The sequence below is a fragment of the Heptranchias perlo genome, chromosome 5 (genome assembly GCF_035084215.1).
Source record: "Heptranchias perlo isolate sHepPer1 chromosome 5, sHepPer1.hap1, whole genome shotgun sequence".
Lineage (NCBI taxonomy): Eukaryota > Metazoa > Chordata > Chondrichthyes > Hexanchiformes > Hexanchidae > Heptranchias > Heptranchias perlo.
In genome coordinates, this window is record NC_090329.1 from 21,800,937 (window position 1) to 21,826,583 (window position 25,647).

Consider the following 25,647-nt stretch of genomic DNA (forward strand, 5'->3'; position numbering starts at 1 on the left):
CGGTTGTTGGAGGCCAGTCATCTCAGCCCCAGGACATTGCTGCAGGAGTTCCTCAGGGCAGTGTCCTAGGCCCAACCATCTTCAGCTGCTTCATCAATAACCTTCCCTCCATCATAAGGTCAGAAATGAGGATGTTCGCTGATGATTGCAGTGTTCAGTTCCATTCGCAACCCCTCAGATAATGAAGCAGTCCGTGCCCGCATGCAGCAAGACCTGGACAACATCCAGGCTTGGGCTGATAAGTGGTAAGTAACATTTGCGCCAGACAAGTGCCAGGCAATGACCATCTCCAACAAGAGAGAGTCTAAACACCTCCCCTTGACATTCAACGACATTACCATCGCCGAATCCCCCACTATCAACATCCTGGGGGTCACCACTGACCAGAAACTTAACTGGACCAGCCATATAAATACTGTGGCTACAAGAGCAGGTCAGAGGCTGGGTATTCTGCGGCGAGTGACTCACCTCCTGACTCCCCAAAGCCTTTCCACCATATACAAGGCACAAGTCAGGAGTGTGATGGAATACTCTCCACTTGCCTGGATGAGTGCAGCTCCAGCAACACTCAAGAAGCTCGACACCATCCAGGACAAAGCAGCCCGCTTGATTGGCACCCCATCCACCACCCTAAATATTCACTGTGGCTGCAGTGTGTACCATCCACAGGATGCACTGCAGTAACTTGCCAAGGCTTCTTCAACAGCACCTCCCAAACCCGCGACCTCTACCACCTAGAAGGACAAGGGCAGCAGGCGCATGGGAACAACACCACCTGCACGTTCCCCTCCAAGTCACACACCATCCCGACTTGGAAATATATCGCCGTTCCTTCATCGTCGCTAGGTCAAAATCCTGAAACTCCCTACCTAACAGCACTGTGGGAGAACCTTCACCACATGGACTGCAGCGGTTCAAGAAGGCGGCTCACCACTACCTTCTCAAGGGCAATTAGGGATGGGCAATAAATGCTGGCCTCATCAGCGACGCCCACATCCCCTGAACGAATTAAAAAAAGGCAGCCCATTGTTCAGTTACAGTTTTACCTGCCAATCTTTGATTCCAATTTACACAGGCCAGATCCATTCTCATCCCATTGAAATTGGCCCTCATCCAATGGAGTATCTTTACTCCAGATTGCTCCTTGTCCTTTTCCATAGTTAATCTAAACCTTATGATACTATGATCACTGTTCCCTAAATGTTCCCCCATTGACATTTGCTCCATTTGGCCCACCTCATTCCCCAGAACCAAGTCCAGCAATGCCTCCTTCCTTGTTGCGCTGGAAACATATTGGTCAAGAAAGTTCTCCTGAACACACTTCAAAGATTCCTCCCCCCCTTTGCCCTTTACACAATTACTTTCCCAGTCTATATTAGGATAGTTGAAGTGCCCCATTATCACTACCCTATGGCTCTTGCACCTCTCTGTAATTTCCCTGCAAATTTGCTCCTCTATATCCTTCCCACTAGTTGGTGGTCTATAGAATACATCCAGTAATGTAATGGCAACTCTATTGTTTCTTAGCTCTAACCAAATATATTAATATATTCTGTCCTTGACCCCTCCAGGACATCCTCTCTCTCCAGTACTGCAATATTCTCCTTAATCAATACTGCCACCACCCCCCCTCCACTCCTATCTTTCCTGAACACCTTGTATCCAGGTGGATACTTTCCAACACTTTGTTGAACCTTTATAAAACAATGGTTCGACCACAACTGGAATATTGTGTCCAATTCTGGGCACTGCACTTTAGGAAGGCTTTGGGGAGAATGCAGAAAAGATTTACTAGAATGGTTCCAGGGATGAGGGACTTCAGTTACGTAGATAGACTGAAGAAGCTGGGGTTGTTCTCCTTAGAGCAGAGAAGGTTGAGGGAAGATTTGATAGAAGTGTTCAAAATCATGAAGGGTTTAGATAAAGTAAATGAAGAGAAACTGTTCCCATTGGCAGAAGGGTCGAGAACCAGAGGACACAGATTTAAGGTGATTGGCAAAAGAACCAAAGACGACATGAGGAAAAACTTTTTTACGCAGAGTAGTTATGGTCTGAAATGCACTGCCTGAAAGGGTGGTGGAAGCAGATTCAATCGTGGCTTTCAAAAAGGAATTGGATAAATATTTGAAGGGAAAAAATTTGCAGGGCTGTGGGGAGAGAGCGGGGGAATAGGCCTAACTGGATTGTTCTTACAAAGAGCCGGCATGGGCACGGTGGGCTGAATGGCCTCCTCGTATGCTGTAACCATTATTTAGAAAGGCAGGGATTAATCAAGGACAGTCAGCATAGATTTGTTAAGGGAAGGTCATGTCTGACTAACCTGATTGAATTTTTTGAGGAGGTAACAAGGAGGGTCGATGAGGGTAGCACGTTTGATGTAGTCTACATGGATTTTAGCAAGGCTTTTGACAAGGTTCCACATGGCAGACTGGTCAGAAAAGTAAAAGCCCTTGGGATCCAAGGAAAGAGGCAAGTTGGATCCAGAATTGGCTCAGTGGCAGTTCGCAAAGGATAATGGTCGACGGGTGTTTTTGTGCCTGGAAGGCTGTTTCCAGTGGTGTTCTGCAGGGCTCAGTAATAGGTCCATTGCTTTTTGTAGTATATATCAATGATTTAGACTTAAATGTAGGGGGCATGATTAAGAAGTTTGCAGATGATACAAAAGTTGGCCTTGTGGTTGATAGTGAGGAAGAAAGCTGTAGACTGCAGGAAGATATCAATGAACTGGTCAGGTGGGCAGAAAAGTGGCAAATGGAATTCAGTCTGGAGAAGTGTGAGGTAACGCATTTGGGGAGGGCAAACAAGGCAAGGGAATACACAATAAATGGTAGGATACTGAGAAATGTAGAGGAACAGAGGGACCTTGGAGTGCATATCCACAGATCCCTGAAGGTAGCAGGACAGGTAGCTAAGGTGGTTAAGAAGTCATATGGGATACTTTCCTATATTAGCCAAGGCAAAGAATATAACAGCAGGGAGGTGATGCTAGAACTGTATAAAACACTAGTTAGGCCACAGCTAGAGTACTACGTACAGTTCTGGTCACCACATTACAGGAAAAATGTGATTGCACTAGAGATGGTACAAAACAGATTTATGAGGATGTTGTCAGGACTGGAGAATTTTAGCTATGAGGAAAGATCGGATAGGCTGGGGTTGTTTTCTTTGGAACAGAGGAGGCTGGGGGGAGATCTAATTGAGGTATATAAAATTATGAGGGGCCTAAATAGAGTGGATAGGAAGGACCTGTTTCTGTTAGCAGAGAGGTCAAAAACCAGGGGGCATAGATTTAAAGTAATTGGTAGAAGGATTAGAGGGGAGTTGAGTAGAATTTTTTTCACCCAGAGGGTGGTGGGGGTCTGGAACTCACTGCCTGAAAGGCGGTAGAGGCAGAAACCCTCATCACATTTAAAAAGTACTTGGATATGCATTTGAAGTGCCGTAACCTACAAGGCTACGACCAAGAGCTGGAAAGGCTGGATGGCTCTTTTTTGGCCAGCACAGATATGATGGGCCAAATGGCCTCCTTCTGTGCCATAAATTTCTATACTTCCATTAGAAAAAATTCTATGATTCTAATAAATCTGGTAAGAAAGAAGGACTTGCATTTATATAGTGCCTTTCACCACCTCAGGACGTCCCAAAGTGCTTTACAGCCAATTAGGTACTTTTGAAGTGTAGTCACTACTGTAATGTAGGAAACGAGACAGCCAAATTGCACACAGCAAGGTCCCGCAAATAGCAAAGTCCCACAAATAGCAGTGAGATAAATGACCAGATAACTTGTTTTGTGATGTGGATTGAGGGATAAATATTTGCCAGGACACCAGGGAGAACGTCTCTGCTCTTCTTCAATGAATCTTTTATGTCCAACTGAGAGGGCAGACGGGACTTAGAGTTTGTGCTCAAGTCTCTGGAGTTGGACTTGAACCTACAGACTCAGAGGCGAGAGTGCCACTACTGAGCCACGGGTGACACTGAATAAGGAAATGAAGAGAAACTTCTTTACTCAGAGTGGTGAGAATATGGAACTCACTACCACATGGAATGGTTGAGGCGATTAGCATTTAAGAGGAAGCTAGATAAATACATGAGGGAGAAAGGAATTAAGGTTATGTTGATAGGGTGGGAGGAGGCTCGTGTGGAGTATAAACACTGGCATTGACTGTTGGGCTGAATGGCCTGTTTCTGTGCTATAAAATTCTATGTAATTCCGTTAATCATATCCCCTGTTTCTTTCAACCACCTATCTAACCTGTTCTTAAATGTTGACATGGTCTCTGCTCAATCGCTAACTCTGGTAGTGCATTTCACTGCCTCACAACCCTCTGTGTGAAAAAGCTTCTCCTGCTCTGTCCTAAATCTCTTACATTTATATCTACTTCCCCTTGGTCTAGACCCCTCAACCACTGGAAACAGTCTGTTTCTATCCACCCTGTCCCATCCCTTGATAATTCTGAACACCTCTATCAAATCACCCCTTAAACTTCTTTTGTTCTATAGAAAATAGCCCCAATGTTTCAAGTCTTCTTATGTGTATTTCCTCATAGCAGGAAGCATCCTAATGAACTGTACCTTGTCTATTCCTTCCCATCATGTAGAGCCCAAAACTGCACACAGTACTCCAACTGTGGTCTTACTAAAGTTTTATATAGAGTCATCATTACATCTTAACTTTTATACTCTTTATCTCTTGCCATAAAATCCAGTATTCCATTAGTGTTTTTTAATCGTCTTATTTACTTGAGATGCTGTTTATAATCTGTTATGGACCAGAACCCCCAAATTCCTCTGTGTTTCCATATCACTCAGCCTTCCCCATTCAATTTATAATTATTACTTTTTTTTACCAAATTGTACCACCTCACTACTTACTGACATTGAATTTTATCTGCCACTTTTTTGCCCATTCCACCATCTCATCAATATCATCTTGTAGCTTCCTTTGGTCGTCAGAATTATTTATTTCTTCTATTTTAGTATCATCTGCAAATTTGGACACCAGTCCTTTTACCCCTATATCCAAATCATTGATGTAAATGGATGTGGTCTCAGGACAGAAACTTGTGGGACACTGCTATCCACTTCCAACCACTCAGACAAAATTCCCTTAAATCCTACTCTCTCTTTTCACCCTTTTTACCAGTGTTTAATCCAATTTAGTACCCTCTACCCTAATTCCATAGCCTCTTAATCTTCTCTAATTGCCTTCTATGTAGTACCTAGTCAAAGGTTTTCTGAAAGTCCATCAATAGCACATCCAATGCATTTCCCTATCCACCATATCTGTCACCTCCTCAAATTAATCTATCAGGTTTGTTAAGCACGATCTTGCTTTCTGAAATCCGTGTTGGTTGCTTCTAATTATTTTCTCTTCATCTAGATAATTAGAAATTTCATCTTTAATTAAAGATTCCAAAATTTTCCTTACCACAGATATTAAACTAACTGGCCTGTAAATTTTTTGTCATTTTTTCTCTGATTATGCTCCTGTGAAGCGCCTTGGGACGTTTTACTACATTAAAAGCACTATACAAATACAAGTTGTTGTTGTTGTTGTTGTTGTTGTTGTTGTTGTACTTAACCAAGTTAGCTCTGTCTCCCTTTTTGAATTAAATTCTCCACATTTCAGTCCTCTGACACACATCCATTCTCAACAGAACTCTTAAATCTAATTTCTAGGGCCTCCATTATTTTTCCCCGGTTTCCCTTGGGATACACCCAGTCAGAACCCGACACTGTATCCTTCTTCACCTTAACTAACTTCTCTAATACTTTGCTTTTAAATTTATTATAATAACTCATTTTTAACCAATTCAGTATTTACCTCCTCCCCAATATTCTTCTCCTTTGATGCAATGTACTTGTTAAGTATCCCTGGCAGTTTCCGATTTTCCACTACTAATTTATGATCCATTCTTCTCAAGGTCCCACCTCAAACTTAACAATTCTATTTTTATTGTTGCATTTGTAGTATACCTTACTGTTCTTTTCAATATATTTTGAGCACTGACCCTTCCTTCCTAGTTTAAATGACTCTTCTTCCCTATTTATCCATGTTGCCAGCATAGCTCCCTTCCTGTCCAGATGTAGCTCATCCTTGCAGAATAACTCCCATATTCTCCAGAACTGATGCCAATGCCCCATAAACAGAAACCCTCTTCCTGACACCAACACTTTAGCCATTCTGAAACTTGAAGTCGTCTCCTTTGTTAATGATATATATTTATTCTGCACCTTTATAATTCTTTTATATAAAAAAAATAACATTGCTGATCTACACGCCTGTATGCCAAGTTATTTTTCACCTCACCTCGGCTAGCTAATTCCTCATCATTCTAAAATCTGCCCTATTACAATCTGGTGCCCTCGTTTTTGTACTTACTGTTTCCCTTTCCAGGGATTAGTTTTGAATTTACCCCCGTCAAGTGCAGGCCGTGTCCTCTGGTTCTACTGTTCTGGACAAGGCGAAACAATTTGTCATGGTCTACAGTTTCTAGTCCCTTTTGAATCCTAAAATCAGTAGTCATATTTTCTGTATCCTTTCAATAGCTGTAATATCCTTTTTGTACTGCAGTGACCAGAACTGTACACAGTATTCGAAGTGCGGTCGCACCAATGATTTATAAAGTGGCAGGATTAACTAACTATTTTGGCTCAATATTGACCTTTTAATACATCCCAACATCTGATTTGCTTTACTCACTGCCACCGAGCATTGTTGCGATAGCTTCAATTTATTGTCAATCAGGACCCCCAGATCTCTTTCATTTCCATGTGCATTATTTTCTTTCCATTTAAGTAATAGTTAATTCCTGGATTTTTGTCTCCATGTGAAGCACTTTGCATTTGTCTACATTGAATTTCATCTGCCCTCTGTCTGCCCAATTCCCAAGTATATTCAAATCCTCCTGTAGCTTATCCTGTTCACCTTTGAGTCTACCACCTTCATTAGCTTTATATCATCTGCAAATTTAGCTATTGTGCTTGTGACTCATAGCTCCAGATCATTTATGAAAATATTAAACAAAAGAGGTCCCAAAACAGAGTCCTGTGGGACCCCACTTCTCCCAGACTGATGACAATTGCTGTACCACCACCCTCTGGGTTCTATCGGTCAACCATTATGTATCCATTGTAAGGTATTTCCACTGATTCCAGCTTTCTTTATTTTCAGTACCAGCCTTTCCAGAGGAACTGTATCAAAAACCTTACTGAAATCCAAGTACAGCACATCCACTGTTTTACCCCTATCAAGCAGCTTTGTCATACCCTCAAAGAAAACCAATAAGTTAGATTGACAAGGCCTGCTCTTCATTAACTCATATTGGCTATCTTTTATGGTTTTATTGCTGTCCAGATGCTCCATGATCTTATCTTTAATAAGGTTTTCCATAACTTTACCTACAATTGATGTCAAACTCACTGGTCTGTGGTTTTCTGGGTCACTTTTGCTACCTTTTTTAAAAAAGGAGTAACATCTGCCTTTCTCCAGTCCCCAGGCACCTCTCCAGTATTCAGTGACTTCTGGAAGATTTGTGCCACAGATCCTGCAATTTGCTCCCTTATTTCCTTAAGGATCCTCGGATGCATATTATCCGGCCCCTGACTTTTATTTACCTTCAGGTTGCACAGCTGTTTGGCAACTTGTCCTTCTGCCCTTTTCTGGTGTCTGGGGTGCAGTTCTAGGTTCTTCTCTGCTAGATGTTCTTTCATGCAATGGTTCTTTTCATTTGTGGTTTACTTCTATTTGTAGCCATTCTATTCCATCTCTCTGTTCCACCCATCTGGTTCCAGTTGTATCAAAAGTTCACATGTAACCCCCACGAGTCCAGACAGAGTGTCTATTGATACAACTGTGCCAGCCAATGATTTGCACTGTGTCACCTACTGAATTGGAGGCGGGGCGGGTCTTACGGCAGGACTCACAGCAAACAGTGTATTTTACAACAAACAAAGTCTATTTACTCAGCAAACAGAGTCTATTTAAACAGCGCACAACAGCAAACAGTCTACAGAGTCTATTTAAAAAGAGTCTCTACAAACTACAGCAAACAGAATTCATGACCGAACATCTCCCGATAAAAGCAGGGTGATTGTTCCAGCAAAATGCAGTGATTGGAGGATAGTTACATAACACAAATTAAGTGCGTAAAATCAATCCCAGTCACTTACAACAGTGCGGTCTCCAGGCACGATTGATGGGGGAATTACCCAATCATCTCCATTCTGACTGGGAATAGTGGTGTCACTATATGCAGCCATGTCTAGGTGTTACCTCAAAGCAGGAGAGCTTTTTTATACTTTTGAAAGTTCTGCTTATTCAGCTTGTGAGTGAATTCCACTGAGTGAATTCTTCTAATTATATCGTATGGCAGCGTATGACAATAGCCAACTGATAATCAACATCTTATCAGCATTAAATCTTGTACAATCAGCAATTCCTAACATCAACATCTAACTTATACAATCAGCAGTTTCTAGCAATCATCATTTAAGTCTTGTATGTTTCCAACATATGTTTCATTTTATGAAGGTTAACTTACCTACATTTATGTTGTATTTCTATTAAAAGATGAAAAAAGAAAGACCAAAGGAGGGTGGGCTGTTCTTGAATTGTTAGAACCAGAACTGGTTTAAGTTCTTAATTGCCGCTATGGTGAAGTCTCAGTAAATAGTTTGTCAGCCCATAGTGCCTGTGGTAACTACAGCCTGCTTCATGTTTAATACCTGAACAGGCTTATCATACCCGAGGTGTAATTTATTCCAACAATACCAATTAAAATCATTTTTGAATGCATAGATTTCTTTTTAAACCATTTTCTGTAAAGAAAGAAAGAGCTTGCATTTATATTGCACCTTTCACGACCTCAGGATGTCTCAAAGCGCTTTACAGCCAATGAAGTACTTTTGAGGTGTAGTCACTGTTGTAATATAGGAAAGTACAGTACTAATTTGCACATAACAAGATCCCACAACAGCAACGTGACAATGACCAGATAATCTGTTTTAGTGGTGTTGGTTGAAGGATACTAGGGAGAACTCTCATGCTGTTCTTCAAATAGTGCCATGGAATCTTTTACATCCAATGGAGAGGGCAGATGGTGCCTTGGTTTAACATTTCATCTAAAAGGCAGCACTTCTGTCAGTGCAGTACTCCCTCACTACTGCACTGGAGTATCAGCCTAGAGTTTATACTCAAGTCTCTGGAGTGGGACTATGAACCTACAACCTTCTGACTCAGAGGCAAGTGTGCTACCAACTGAACTACGGCTGACACCTTGAATTATAACTGATGGTAGATGTTCACAGTGCACCAAATAGTCGAGTTGCTGTCTACAAAATTATATGCAAAAGTAAGAGTTTGTATAAATTAATTGGTAGGCTATGTTCAGTAGAGAACAAATGGAAACCCTTGAAGGCACAATGCTAAGCATGCAGGATAAATACATACTTAGAAATAGCAAGTGTAGACTAAACAAGCATAAGCCCAAATGGATTAACAAATTAATCAGAAACGACTGCGATGAATCCTACAGGGAGGAAAGATAAGGTGGTCCACTGGGATGAATATAGGGATAGGCAGAAAACATGTTAAAAGAGTGCTGAAAGGAGCAAAGAGGAACCTGGAAAAGAGCACAGCTACAGACAGAGACCATGAAAATAATGATTTATTTCAGTACTATAACAGTAAGAGGACAGTCAGAAAAGCAATGATAAAAATTTACAAGGCAATTGTTAGAATACTGAGTGCAGTTTTGGATACCCCATTATAGAAAGGGCATTGATTTGCTGAGTTTGCTCTTGCTTGAGATTCGTTTCACTTATTCATAAATCTAATCTGAAGTTTGTAGCCTGAGATATACAATCTGTCAGAACGTCACTTTTCAGTCAGTCAGGGAGAGAGCAGAATTTTACAGTGGTATCATTTCCAGTGAGTGGCTCAGCAGTAAAATGGTTCAGTTTTCTCTCTCTCTGCATTCCACCATCCCAGATTATGTGACACAGCATGTCATATTTTAGTTTACAAGGAGCATGGGCTTGCCTTTGGAAATGCTCCTTTGCCTGGGCACAAGAAAAAAGTATCTGGAGTGCACCCAAATTGTAACTGCCACCATAGAATGATCAGGTTTGTCATGATCTGTGATTCAGCAACCAAATATATATAATTTCAATAAAGCTACCGTCGAAAAAATAAGGGAATAGTTCAAGGAAATTAATCGGTAGGGTATGTTCAGTAGAGAACAAATGGAAATCCTTAAAGGCATAATGCTGAGCATGCTGGATAAATACATACTAGGGATTAGCAAGTCTAGACTAAACAATCATAACCCCAAATGGATTAACATATTAATCAGAAAGGGAAAAAGAAGGAAGAAAAACAACTGCTGCAGGGAAAAAAGGGAAGATAGTTCACTGGGACAAATTTAGGGATGTGAACAAACATATTAAAAGCATGCTGAGAGTGGTAAACAGGAACCTGGAAAAGAGCATAGCTACAGTCACAGAACATAACAATAAGGATTTATTTCAGTACTATAACAGAACTGAGAGGTTATAACCAGCAGGAAAGACTGAACAGGCTGGGGCTCTTTTCTCTTGAAAAGAGAAATCTGAGGGTGACCTAATAGAGGTCTTTAACATTATGAAGGGGTTTGATAGAGAGGATGTAGAGAAGATGTTTCCACTTGTGGGGAGTCCAAAACTAGGGGCCATAAATACAATAAGGAATTCAGGAGAAATTTCTTTACCTAGAGAGTAGTTAGAATGTGGAACTCGCTACCACATGGAGTAGTTGAGGCGAATAGCATAGATGCCTTTAAGGAAAAGTTAGATAAGTACATGAGGGAGAAAGGAATAGAAGGATATGCAGGTAGGGTTAGATGAAGTAGGGTTGGAGCAGGCTTGTGTGGAGCATAAACACCGGCATAGACCAGTTGGGCTGAATTACCTGTTTCTGTGCTGTAAATTCTATGTAACAGTAAGCGGGCAATCAGACAAGTAATGAAAAGTTTGTACAAGGCAATGGCTAGAGTACTGTTTGCCGTTATGGGCACCCCATTATAGAAAGGACATTAAAGTCATAGAGAGTGTAGAGCATAGGATGATACCAGGGAGGAGATACTGGGAGTATTTCCATTGGAGCACAGAAGGCTAAGAGGAGCTTTATTAGAGGTTTTTAAAATTATGAATGGTACTGAAAGCATGAATAGGGAAGAAATATTTCCACTGGTTGAGAAGTCAGTGACAAGGGTATATCAATTTATAATCCTTGCTGAGAATGAGAAGGTTAGAAGAAATTCCTCTATGCAAAACTGCTACAGTATGGAATGCTTTGCCACAGGCAGTTGTGTCGTACACTACTGCATCATTTAAGGCAAGAGTAGACAAACATTTGAAGTAGAGGACTATGGGGAGAGAGTTGGGCAGTGGAATTTGTTTTGGACTGTTCTAGCAAAAATCCAGCACAGACACGATGGGCCAAATGGCCTCCTTCTGTGCTATTACATCAATGGTTCTAAGAGGTGAGAACCCTAAAGATGCTAATGGTGCTAAAATTGACAATAATCATAATATAGTTAATACAGTAAATGATGATTTCATCCAAGTATTCACCAGGGAAGACTTGAGCTTCCCCTAAATAATTGGGACATAATACTATGTTAAAGGCACTATATAAATGCAAGTTGCTGTTGTTGATAATACAGGTAGAATTTACAACTCTGCCATAACGGTATGGAAATTCTGGGCAGGCTAAAATGTCTCAAAACAAATAAATCCCCAGGGATGGATGATATTTATCTCAGAATACTAAGAGAAAGAAGAATCGAGCTTTGTGAGGTGATGAGGGAATCAACGAGGCCCTGGTAGTTTGGAAGAGGCTAATGCAAAACCCATTTTTAAAAAATATGACAAAACAGAACCAGACTATTACAATCCGTTAGCCTTACATTAATACTGGGCAAAATAATGGAATTGATTATCAGAAATAAACTTGAGGATTACCTGCATGGTAATAATCTAGTAAATTGCAATCAATATAGATTCAAAAAGGGACAATCCTACCTAACCAAACTCCTTGACTGTTTTGAGGAAATGATATCCCATGTCGACATGTGGAAAGCTGTACAATATAATGAGAAGTGTGAAGTGATACATTTTGGTAGGAAGAATGAGGAGAAGCAATGTAAACTAAATGGTACAATTTTAAAGGGGGTGCAGGAACAGAGAGACCTGGGGTTATATGTACACAAATCTTTGAAGGCAGCAGGACAAGTTGAGAAGGCTATTAAAAAAGCATATGGGATCCTTGGCTTTATAAACAGAGGCATAGAGTACAAAAGCAAGGAAGTTATGCTAAATGTTTATAAATCACTGGTTAGGCCCCAGCTGGAGTATTGCGTCTAATTCTGGGCACCATACTTTAGGAAGGATGTCATGGACTTATAGAGGGTGCAGAGGAGATTTACTAGAATGGTATCAGGAATGCGGGACTTCAGTTACGTTGAGGGACTGGAGAAGCTGGGGTTGTTCTCCTTAGAGTATAGAAGGTAAAGGGGAGAATAAACAGAGATGTTAAAAATCATAAAGGGTATCGATAGACTAAATAAGGAGAGACTGTTTACAGTGGCAGAAGGGTTGATAACCAGAGGACACAAATTTACGGTGATTGGCAAAAGAACCAGAATCGAGATGAGGAGAATTTTTTTTATGCAGCGAGTTGTTATGATTGGCAATGCACTGCCTGAAAGGGTGGTGGAAGCAGGGGAGTGGGACTAATTGGATAGCTCTTTCAAAGAGCTGGCACAGGCATGATGGGCCGAATGGCCTCCTTCTGTGTTGTATCATTCTTTGATTCTATAGTTGACCTCCAAAAAGTATTTGTCAAAGTTCCATCAGAAGGACTACTACTTAGGCTTCAAACTGCGGAGACTCGAGGTAAAATCTGCATATAGGATTTTGGGACTTTTACCTGTAAGAAATCTTGCTTCAATTTATGTTATGATATTGCTATAAGGTTAGATTCATCTTACAAAGGGTTAATTCCCAGGCATACAACTTTTTTGACAACTTTTAAAGTCAGCCAATGTGAAATCTAGACTATTGCCATAGACATTAAGACTGTTGGGGACCTGGTGATTGGTAGTATTAATGGGCTACTCAAAGAGAGATATAATAAACATCTTCTCCTGTGGCAATTCTCCTAGACTTGGGGTGCTTTTTCTGATGCTTACTACAGCCCTGCTGCTTAACGTTGATCTAAGTTTGTTGTATTGTGGACGGTTTGGGCTGTTGATCTGATAAATGATAGAGTTGGAGATTTAGGGAGCATGTCGGCAGGTTTCCCTTTTGGTTCTTCAGTCACTTTATTCCTTTTCCATCATTCTTCCTTACTCAATGTAGAGCAAAATTTGTGTGTTTGCTATCAGACTTCCACTTGGTGCGGGGGAGTACTTGCAGCAGCCTGGCCAACATTTGTCCCTCAACCAATAAACCAGAAATAGAGGATTTGGCCATTTGCTGTTTATGGGACCTTTTGTGCAAATTAGGTACAATCGTAATCCATTGCTTGTAAAGTGTTTTGGATGCCCTGAGGATGTGATAAGGTACGATATAAATGCAAGTTCTTTCTAATACTGCTTGCCTGTCTGAAACTCAATCATGGTAGGGACTGAGCCTGTGAATATATGAGCGCATGTTCTCAAACCTAGCCTGCAGATAAAGACTTCCAGCAACTGTTGCTCCAAATCTTCATCAGTTAAATCTTCAAGGTGAAAGGGACTAGTCAGGGCAGCTTGCTGTTCTGGGGTCCAGGTCCACTGGCCACGAACCTAGGGCTGGTTGGATGTATTCCAGGAGGTTTCATCACGTGACCTCCTGCCTCCAATCGCCCCATCCCCACAATGCTTCCATCGATCGCCTAAAATGTCCATCCGCGTGCTTTACCACCTTCCCCTACCAACTGGAAGGCAAACAGACGCTTCATTACTTGATTGGATGATTCTTGACTGTCTGTTCAAACAGTCTTTTTTCCAATCGTGAATATTTTTATAACTAATAAATGTGTTCAAAGAAATGAAAACACTATTTTTAATGCTCCAATGAATTTCTCCCAGCATCATCCTGGTGAGTAATCTTCAATTCCTGGAGACTCCAGAGCAATCCTGGAAGGTTGGCAACCAAGCTTACTCCACATCAAATGAATGCTTAATTTCATTAAATTTAATGCCTTCGCGATCTGTTTTGGAGCAAAAGCCACTCTGAAGAGGTGGTTGGTGTTGCTGACTCTCTGAACACATGTTTCCCCCACTGGCCTCATTCCAAAGTGGTCATCTCCCTCAACTTGGAAATGCCGAGGCGGGAAAGCCGTTGAAGGCAGGTGGCCGCAGCTCGAGCTGCCAACGAATGTTCCCGCCCTTCTCGGACACGAGTCCGCGCGTCTGGCGCGCGTCCAGTCACGGCGACGCCCCGCGGTGGCAGCCGGGAATGGCTGGAGCGCGAGCCCGAGCGCGCGCTGCGTGTGACGGGGTTGCTGGGAGATTGAGCGCGAGTAGCAGGGCCGCTGGAGCCGGTGAGTAGATTTGGAGGGGAGAGAGGTTTATGGTCTCCTTCCGAGCACTGGCTGCACAGCTCCAGAGTCAGCACTTGCCGATGCCCGAGTGGCGCCTGACGGGGCTGAAGCTGCTCGGTTGGGCGCGTACATCACGGTTTTTGAAGTGACTGCGAACGGTCAGGCTGTGCGCGGGGGCCGGGCCAGAGGCGCAGCTACAGAATGATAGTTTGTTTTCTCCCCCTTCCACTCCTCTCTCCCGACTCCCCCCCCTTCTCTGCACGTCCCCCCCCCCCTCTCTCTGCACGTCCCCCCCCCCCTCTCTCTGCACGTCCCCCCCCCCCCCTCTCTCTGCACGTCCCCCCCCACCCTCTCTCTGCACGTCCCCCCCCCCCCTCTCTCTGCACGTCCCCCCCCCCTCTCTCTGCACGTCCCCCCCCCCCCTCTCTCTGCACGTCCCCCCCCCCCCCCTCTCTCTGCACGTCCCCCCCCCCCCTCTCTCTGCACGTCCCCCCCCCCCCTCTCTCTGCACGTCCCCCCCACCTCTATCTTCACGTCCCCCCCACCTCTCTCTGCACGTCCCCCCCCTCTCTCTGCACGTCCCCCCCCCTCTCTCTGCACGTCCCCCCCCCTCTCTCTGCACGTCCCCCCCCCCTCTCTCTGCACGTCCCCCCCCCCTCTCTCTGCACGTCCCCCCCCCCTCTCTCTGCACGTCCCCCCCCCCTCTCTCTGCACGTCCCCCCCCCCTCTCTCTGCACGTCCCCCCCCCCTCTCTCTGCACGTCCCCCCCCCCTCTCTCTGCACGTCCCCCCCCCCTCTCTCTGCACGTCCCCCCCCCCTCTCTCTGCACGTCCCCCCCCCCTCTCTCTGCACGTCCCCCCCCCCTCTCTCTGCACGTCCCCCCCCCTCTCTCTGCACGTCCCCCCCCCTCTCTCTGCACGTCCCCCCCCCTCTCTCTGCACGTCCCCCCCCCTCTCTCTGCACGTCCCCCCCCCCTCTCTCTGCACGTCCCCCCCCCCTCTCTCTGCACGTCCCCCCCCCCTCTCTCTGCACGTCCCCCCCCCTCTCTCTGCACGTCCCCCCCCCTCTCTCTGCACGTCCCCCCCCCTCTCTCTGCACGTCCCCCCCCCTCTCTCTGCACGTCCCCCCCCCCTCTCTCTGCACGTCCCCCCCCCTCTCTCTGCACGTCCCCCCCCCTCTCTCTGCACGTCCCCCCCCCTCTCTCTGCACGTCCCCCCCCCTCTCTCTGCACGTCCCCCCCCCTCTCTCTGCACGTCCCCCCCCCTCTCTCTGCACGTCCCCCCCCCTCTCTCTGCACGTCCCCCCCCCTCTCTCTGCACGTCCCCCCCCCTCTCTCTGCACGTCCCCCCCCCTCTCTCTGCACGTCCCCCCCCCTCTCTCTGCACGTCCCCCCCCCTCTCTCTGCACGTCCCCCCCCCTCTCTCTGCACGTCCCCCCCCCTCTCTCTGCACGTCCCCCCCCCTCTCTCTGCACGTCCCCCCCCCTCTCTCTGCACGTCCCCCCCCCTCTCTCTGCACGTCCCCCCCCCTCTCTCTGCACGTCCCCCCCCCTCTCTCTGCACGTCCCCCCCCCTCTCTCTGCACGTCCCCCCCCCTCTCTCTGCACGTCCCCCCCCCTCTCTCTGCACGTCCCCCCCCCTCTCTCTGCACGTCCCCCCCCCTCTCTCTGCACGTCCCCCCCCCTCTCTCTGCACGTCCCCCCCCCTCTCTCTGCACGTCCCCCCCCCTCTCTCTGCACGTCCCCCCCCCTCTCTCTGCACGTCCCCCCCCCTCTCTCTGCACGTCCCCCCCCCTCTCTCTGCACGTCCCCCCCCCTCTCTCTGCACGTCCCCCCCCCTCTCTCTGCACGTCCCCCCCCCTCTCTCTGCACGTCCCCCCCCCTCTCTCTGCACGTCCCCCCCCCTCTCTCTGCACGTCCCCCCCCCTCTCTCTGCACGTCCCCCCCCCTCTCTCTGCACGTCCCCCCCCCTCTCTCTGCACGTCCCCCCCCCTCTCTCTGCACGTCCCCCCCCCTCTCTCTGCACGTCCCCCCCCCTCTCTCTGCACGTCCCCCCCCCTCTCTCTGCACGTCCCCCCCCCTCTCTCTGCACGTCCCCCCCCCTCTCTCTGCACGTCCCCCCCCCTCTCTCTGCACGTCCCCCCCCCTCTCTCTGCACGTCCCCCCCCCTCTCTCTGCACGTCCCCCCCCCTCTCTCTGCACGTCCCCCCCCCTCTCTCTGCACGTCCCCCCCCCTCTCTCTGCACGTCCCCCCCCCTCTCTCTGCACGTCCCCCCCCCTCTCTCTGCACGTCCCCGTCCCCCCCATCTCTCTGCACGTCCCCGTCCCCCCCATCTCTCTGCACGTCCCCGTCCCCCCCATCTCTCTGCACGTCCCCGTCCCCCCCATCTCTCTGCACGTCCCCGTCCCCCCCCATCTCTCTGCACGTCCCCGTCCCCCCCCATCTCTCTGCACGTCCCCGTCCCCCCCCATCTCTCTGCACGTCCCCGTCCCCCCCATCTCTCTGCACGTCCCCGTCCCCCCCATCTCTCTGCACGTCCCCGTCCCCCCCATCTCTCTGCACGTCCCCGTCCCCCCCATCTCTCTGCACGTCCCCGTCCCCCCCATCTCTCTGCACGTCCCCGTCCCCCCCATCTCTCTGCACGTCCCCGTCCCCCCCATCTCTCTGCACGTCCCCGTCCCCCCCATCTCTCTGCACGTCCCCGTCCCCCCCATCTCTCTGCACGTCCCCGTCCCCCCCATCTCTCTGCACGTCTCCCCCCATCCCTCTGCACGTCCCCCCCCCCCATCCCTCTGCACGTCCCCCCCCCCATCTCTCTGCACGTCCCCCGTCTCTCCCCCCCCCCCCCCCTCTCTGCACGTTCCATCCCCCCCTCCCCCCCCAGGTTGTGGATCTTCAGTGGCCCCTTTGCCACAGCTGCTTCCTGGACTGGCCGAGCCTTGCAGAGCTCAGGGATGAGCTGCTGCTGAAGCTGCATCAGGACCATTAAATCGGGCTTTTGAGGTGAACGAAGAACGCTGACCATCTCTCTCCTGTGGGGTGTCACTAAAGCCCCAGCCATGGATCAGTCAAACAACGGCCTGCCTTCCTATGCGCAAGGGTTATCATCACCACAGGTAAGCTCACTGCAACTTGCATTCCTCTGGTGCCTTTCCTGCAATAGCAAGTTTAGTGAGTGATTGACACCAAGTGGGGGGGGAGGAGGGAGGATGGGGGTTCCTGGTATAAGTTTTCACGGTGGGAAGAAATGTAGCAAAGCAGAGGGGCCTTCAGGAGTGTGGCTGAAGGGACTGCCAACAATGAAAAGGGTAGAGGGAGGATATATAGTAAACCAGAGTCAGAGGAATAGATGGTGCCTTTTGAAATGTAAACCTGGAGAAGATTGCAAGTCTACAGTGGAGTGAGACCATGGCGGAATTTGAGGATGAGGACAAGAATTTTTAAATTGTTAAGCTGAGGAGCAGCCAGTGGAACTTGACGAGGACAGGGGTGATGGTTACTTGGGATAAGATGCGGGCCACAAAGTACTAGCTGAGTTGTCGTTTGTGTAGGGTGAAGCTGGGGAAACCATGGAAGATGTTAAATCTGAAAATTATGTAGGCATTACTGTTTTGTCAGACTGCATATGAGTTTGAAGCTCACCTCGGTTAAGTAAGATGCCCAAATAACACCCTATTTAGTTCAGTCTGAGCAAGCAGCTGGGGCAGAAGATTGAAGTATGGAATTTCTGGTGGGAACCAAAGGTGATGCTTTGGACTTGCTGATCAGCTGTGCTGAAGTAGATTTTTAAGTCTCATTTGGTGTATTTATGGAGGTTGACATCATGTTGGTGCTAGATGTCCCTGGGGGGCAGCCTATAGGTAAAAATAGAGAAGGCCAAGGATGGAGCCTTGGAATATACTGGAGCTGACCAGGAGAACATTGGAGGAGATGAACCGACTGTGTTGGGATAAGTAGGAAGGGAACAAGAAGGCGGCAGTGCCATGGTGAATGATGGAGAAGAGGAGGTTGGAATGGTCAGCTTTATTGGAGGTAGAGGATGGAGAGTGCAACATGTTTGCAATCACATATGATGTCATTAGTGAACGTTCAGCTCAACATTTTTTTTCCCTTGTGCCTCAAGTATCTTGGGACGTTTTTCTACTTCAGAGGTGCTACATAAATGCAAGTTGCTGTTGAACTATGTCGATCTCGGTCTCTAGTCCTATGAGGGTCACGGAAATTGGGTGTGTTGGGAGAGGTAACATATTAATTATTTTGAAATGTTAAATTGCATTTTGTTGAGAATGGAGCAAGAACCATAGAGTGATGATAATGGGGGACTTCAATTATCCTGATTATAGACTGGGATAGCAGTGGTGTAAAGGGCAGAGAGGGGGAAGAATTTCTGAAGTGTGTTCAGGAGAACTTTCTTGATCAGTATGTTTCCAGCCCAATGAGGAAGGATGCATTGCTGGATCTGGTTCTTGGGAATGAAGTGAGTCAAGTGGAGCAAGTATCAGTGGATGAACATTTAGGGAACAGTAATCATATAAGGTTTCGATTAACTATGGAAAAGGACAAGGAACAATCTAGAGTAAAAATACTTAATTGGAGGAGGGCCAATTTCAGTGGGTTGAGAACAGATCTGGCCCGGGTAAATTGGAATCGAAGATTGGCAGGCAAAACTGTAATCGAGCAATGGGTGACCTTTAAAGAGAAGATGGTTCGGGTACAGTCTCGGTACATTCCCACAAGGGCGAAAGGTAGGGCCACCAGAGCCAGAGCTCCCTGGATGACGAAAGAGATAGAGAGAGTAAGATGAAGCAGAAAAAGGGGGTGTATGACAGATGTCAGGTTGATAATACAGGTGAGAACCAGGCTGAATATAGAAAGCTCAGAGGGGAAGTGAAAAAGGAAATAAGAGGGTCAAAGAGAGAATAAGAGAACAGACTAGCAACTAACATAAAAGAGAACCCAGAAGTCTTCTATAGGCATATAAATAGTAAACGGGTAGTAAGAGGAGAGGTGGAGCTGATTAGGAACCAAAATGGAGACCACCTCATTGAGGCAGAGGGCATGGCTGAGCTACTAAATGAGTACTTTGCATCTGTCTTTACCAAGGAAGATGCTGCCAAAGTTACAGTAAAGAGGAGGTAGTTGAGATGCTGGATGGTCTAAAAATTAATAGAGGAGGTACTCGAAAGGCTGGCTGTACTTAAAGTAGATTATTCACCCGGTCCGGGTGGGATGTTTCCTAGGTTGCTGACGGAAGTAAGGGTGAAAATTGCGGAGGTACTTGCTATAATCTTCCAATCCTGCTTAGATACGGGGTGGTGCCAGGGGATTGGAGAACTGAAAATGTTCCACCCTTGTTCAAAAAAGGTGCAAGGATAAACCCAGCAACTACAGGCCAAACAATTTAACCTCGGTGGTGGGGAGGCTTTTAGAAACCATAATCCGGGACAAAATTAAGTCACTTGGACAAGTATGGATTAATTAAGGAAAGCCAGCACAGATTTGTTAAAGGCAAGTTGTGTTTAACTAACCTGATAGAGTTTTTTGATGAGGTAATAGAGAGGGTTGATGAGGGCAATGCAGTTGATGTGTATATGGATTTCCGAAAGGCATTTGATAAAGTGGTTTGTCAGCAAAGTTGAGTCCTGCGAAATAGAAGGGGCAGTGGCAGCATGGATATGAAATTGGCTAAGTGACAGCAAACAGAGTAGTGGTGAACGGTTGTTTTTCGGACTGGAGGAAGGTATGCAGTGATGTTCCCCAGGGGCCGGTACTAGGACCACTGCTTTTCTTGATGTATTGTAATGACTTGGACTTGGGTGTACAGGGCACAATTTCAAAATTTGCAGATGACACAAAACTTGGAAGTGTAGTGAACAGTGAGGAGGATAGTGATAGACTTCAAGAGGACAAAGACAGGCTGGTGGAATAGGCGGACACATGGCAGATGAAATTTAACGCAGAGAAGTGCGAAGTAATACGTATTGGTGGGAAGAACGAGGAGAGGCAATATAAACAAAAGGGTACAATTCTAAAGCGGATGCAGGAACAGAGACACCTGGGGGTATATGTGCTCAGGTCGTTGAAGGTGGTAGGGCAGGTTGAGAAAACAGTTATAAAAGCATTCGGGATCCTGGGCTTTATAAATAGAGGCATAGATTGCAAAAGTAAGGAGGCTATGATGAACCTTTATAAAACACTGGTTCGGTCACAACTGGTATATTGTGTCTAATTCTGGGCACTGCACTTTAGGAAGGATGTGAAGGCCTTAGGGTGCAGAAAAGATTTACGAGAATGGTTCCAGGGATGAGGGACTTTTGTTATTTGGATGGACTGGAGAAACTGGGGTTGTTCTCCTTGGATCATAGAAGGTTGCAAGGAGATTTGACACAAGTATTCAAAACCACGAGGGGTCGAGACAATGCAGATAGAGAGAAATTTCCCATTGGCGGAAAGGTCGAGAACCAGAGGACACAGATTTAAGGTGATTGGCAAAAGAACCAAAGCCGACGTGAGGAAAAACTTTTTTACACAACGAATGTTTATGATCTGCAGTGCACTGCCTGATACGGTGGTGGAGGCAGATTCAATCATGGCTTTCAAAAGGAAATTGGATAAGTACTTGAAGGAAAAAAATTTGCAGGGCTGCGGGGAAAGGGCGGGCAAGTGGGACTAATTGGATTACTCTTGCAGAGAGCCGGCACAGACTCGATGGGCCGAATGACCTCCTTCTGTACTGTAACTATTCTGTGATTCCATGAATGTCAAATCTAGGGATATCAAGCATTGTATTTACCTATTACCTGTACAGTAGGTATTTGAGATAAAATTAATGCCACTTGATTAATGGGTTCAGGTGATGTGAACTCTTCACAAAATTAGTGTTTGTATAGGAACAAGTGTATTAGTTGTGAATAGATTTAGTATGGTAACATGATAATATTTTAGGCAGGTGAAGACCATTGATCCATCTAGCCTATCTGTTGCAAACCTCCCATTAAATTTTTACTGTAATTTTAGAGCTAATAACCCTGTATTGTCTAGAACCATAGAATTTACAGCACAGGAGGGGGCTATTCAGTCCATTGTGGCTGTGCCAGGTCTTGACTAGCACAATCCAAAAATGAATCCCATTGCTCTGTGCTCTCCCCATAACCCTGTATCTTCCTCTAATTCAAATATTATCCACTTTCTCTTAAAAGTGCAATAGCCACTGCATCCGTTACATGCTCCAACGTCCCACTGGGTAAAGAAATTTATCCTAACTCCTCACTCTCATTGGCAATTTCTGATTGATAACCCCTCATCAGAGTCCCCAACTCAAGGGGGCAATAGGAGGGGAGGAACAGGGAGGAGAGGAGGATGACTTGGATTCTAACCTGCTGAGTATTTTCGGTTTTCTGTTTTTGTTTCAGATTTCTAGCATCTGCAGTATTTTGATTTTTCACAAGAATTTCAAGCAAGTTTTTTTTATTGTTGTTAGATCATTCTTGATGTGGATCCTCTTTTAATAAACAGCCATTGTCTCAGTATTAAAACAATCTGCATTGGGATTGAAAATTGTAATACCAACCACATCCACAACAGTTCAAGCTATGACCTGACACAGTGAAATGAAGCATGCTGCAAACATGGGGATTCGTATAGATAATGTACAAAACAGACAAGGAAAGACATTTGTACCAGTAATTGAACCCATGACTGTTTTCATTTAAGTGGTTTGGGCAGGCTTTGGCAGAGTAAAATTAGCAAGAGATGCTTCTTGCTACTTTGAGCATTACTGGTGTGGTAATGTTAAACAGAGCTGTCATCTTCCAATTATTTAACTAGAAACAAAAGAGCAGACCATAACTGGTCACAACCAAGGCTGCGGATTTGAGATTGATAGATTTTTATTAGGCAAGGGTATTAAGGGTTACGGAAGCAAGGCAGGTCGATGGAGTTGAGGTAAAGATCAGCCATGATCTAATTGAATGGCGGAACAGGCTTGAGGGGCTGAATGGCCTACTCCTATAGAAGCATAGAAAAGATACAGCACAGAAGGGGACCATTCGGCCCATCGTGTCCGTGCCGGCTCGAAGAACAACCAGGTGCCCATTTTAATCCCACCTTCCAGCACCCGGTCCATAGCCCTGCAGCTTACAGCACTTTAGGTGCAGGTCCGGGTACTTTTAAAAAGAGTTGAGGGACCCTGCCTCTACCATCAATTCGGGCAGCAAATTCCATACACCCACCACCCTTTGGGTAAAAAAAGTTTTTCTTCATGTCCCCTCTAATCCTTCCACCAATCAGCTTAAATCTATGTCCTCTAGTTCTTGAACGCTCCGCTAAGGGAAGCAGGTACTTCCAGTCTACTCTATCTAGGCCCCTCATAATTTTGTACAGCTCAATCAAGTCTCCCTCAGCCTACTCTGTTCCAAGGAAAACAACCCCAGCCTATCCAATCCCTCCTCGTAGCTGCAATTTTCAAGCCCTGGCAACATTCTTGTAAATCTTCTCTGCACTCTCTCCAGAGCAATTACGTCCTTCCTGTAATGTGGTGACCAGAACTGCGCACAATATTCCAGCTGTGGCCTTACCAGCGTTTTATACAGTTCCATCATTATATCCCTGCTTTTGTATTCTATACCTCGGCTAATAACGGAGAGCATTCCGTATGCCTTCTTCACAATCTTATCTACCTGTACTGCCACCTTCAGGGACCTGTGCACATGCACTCCAAGGTCTCTCACTTCCTCTACCCCTCAATATATTCCCGTTTACTGCATATTCCCTTTTACTGTTTGCCCTCCCTAAGTGCATTACCTCACACTTTCCCTGGTTGAACTCCATTTGCCACTTTTCCGCCCACTGCACCAACCTTCTTGGAGTCTACAGCTATCCTCTTCACTATCAACGGCCAATTTCTGTGTCATCTGCCAATTTGCCAATCATGCCCCCTACATTCAAGTCCAAATCATTAATATATGCCACAGACAGCAAGGGACCCAACACTGAGCCCTGTGGCACACCACTGGAAACGGATTTCCATTTGCAAAAACATCCATCGACTTTTACCCTTTGTTTCCTGTTACTGAGCCAATTTTGGATCCAATTCGCCATATTTCCCTGTATCCCATGGGCTTTTACCTTTCTGACCAGTCTGCCATGTGGGACCTTATCAAATGCCTTACTAAAATCCATGTAGACAACATCCACTGCACTACCCTCATCAATCCTCCTTGTCACTTCCTCAAAGAATTCAATCAGATTTGTAAGGCATGACCTTCCCTGAACAAATCCATGCTGACTATCCCTGATTAAACCATGCCTTTCCTAGTGACAGTTTATCCTATCTCAGTATTGATTCTAATAGTTGGCCCACCACCAAGGTAAGACTGACCCGCCTATAATTGTTCAGCCTTTCCCTCGTACTCTTTTTAAACAATGGTACTACGTTTGCAGTCCTCCGGTACCTCCCCTGTATCTAGTGAGGATTGGAAAATGATCCTCAGAGCATCCGCTATTTCCTTCCTGGCTTCCTTCAATCGCCTAGGAAACAATCCATCCGGCCCTGGTGACTTATCAACTTTCAAGGATTCCAGTCCCTCTAGTACTTCCTCTCTCGTTATGTTTACCTTATCCAATATTTCACACCTCTCCTCCTTAACTACTACATTCTATCTTCCTATGTTCCTATGATTTACTGTGGCTGCATATGTCTAATACCTTTTTTTACATTGGATCCTGAGATTTTATGGATGCTTTAGAGATTGCATTCTGCAATTTTGTCTGTTTACAATTAGAAAGGTGACTTGAATCAATTCTGTTTTCATTGGATGTAATTCTGGGACTTTTACCTTTTTGTTTTGAGGAATTCTGTTCTTATTTTTGTGAAAACTAGATCAGTAGTTGAGGTCATGAAGTTAGGAGAGTTCAGAATTGGAAAGGGGTACGATATCCCCTGTGGTCAAAAAGCAATGACAGCACTCCCTGTCAAGCTGGCTGTGTGAATAATGGCCACTGGGGTGAGGTAGTGTAGGGTGCCTGGTTGTAGGTACGCCATATCTCGGCAAACAGTCAATGCGTTCAGGGGATGAGGGGAGAAAACTGAAAATAAATTATTGCTGTGTATTGAAATAAAATCAATTTCTCAAAATAAGCCATAGCACTTAAGTGCATCTGTAGTCTGTACAAAGTAAAATATGTTTACTCTTTCTGCCATACTGATAAGGAATTGAAGTCAAAATGCTCTGCTTCAAGAGAGCCTCACCTTCTGTGCTGTTTCTCGATGGTCAGTTCTACAGAAATCTGCATCTAACTTCAACATAGCTGTGCTAAACTTTATGCATTGACTTAGGTTTCAGTCGTAACATTTGGCAAGTGTGCAATGTAAGTGTAACTTCGATTTTTAATGAGATATTTAGTGAGATATTTCATAAACTCAGCAAAGATACATTCCAGTGAGAAAGAAAGACTCTAGAGGAAGGACGTACCATCCGTGGCTAACTAAGGAAGTTAAAGATAGTATCAAATTGAAAGAAAAAGCATACAATTCCATGAAGATTAGTGGCAGGTCAGAAGATTGGACAGAATATAAAGAACAGCAAAGAATGACTAAAAGAATAATGAGGGAGAAATTAGAGTACAAGAGAAAGCTAACTAGAAATATAAAAGCAGATAGTAAGAGTTTCTACAGGTATTTAAAAAGGAAAAGAGTAAGTAAAGTGAGCATTGGTCCTCTAGGGGAATGAGTCTGGGGAATTAATAATGGAGAATAAGGAAATGGTGGATGAATTGAACAGATACTTTGCGTCCGTCTTCACTGTAGAAGATACAAATAACGTGCCAGAATTATTGTGAATCAAGAGGTGAAAGGGAGGGAGGAACTTAAAACATTTACAATCACCAGGGAAAGGGTTCTGAAAAAAGTATTGGAACTAAAAGCTGACAAGTCCCCAGGTCCTGACTGATTTCATCTTAGGGTCTTAGAAGTGGCTGCAGAGATAGTAGATGCATTGGTATTAACTTTCCAAAATCCCCTAGATTCTGGAAGGGTCCCATCAGATTGAAAAATAGCGAATGTAACTCCTCTATTCAA

The 25,647-nt window shown here is 45.4% G+C and overlaps 1 protein-coding gene across 1 annotated transcript in view; it reads left to right on the top strand.

Moving 5' to 3' along the window:
• The first annotated feature begins 14,472 nt into the window (after nucleotides 1-14,472).
• Nucleotides 14,473-25,647, top strand: part of tbp (TATA box binding protein) — a 35,217-nt gene continuing 24,042 nt past the window's right edge. Inside the window, exons 1-2 of the mRNA XM_067984090.1 lie at nucleotides 14,473-14,572; nucleotides 17,455-17,686. Coding sequence (XP_067840191.1) covers nucleotides 17,630-17,686 — 57 coding nt within the window. The 5' untranslated portion in view covers nucleotides 14,473-14,572; nucleotides 17,455-17,629. The remainder of the gene's footprint in view (nucleotides 14,573-17,454; nucleotides 17,687-25,647) is intronic.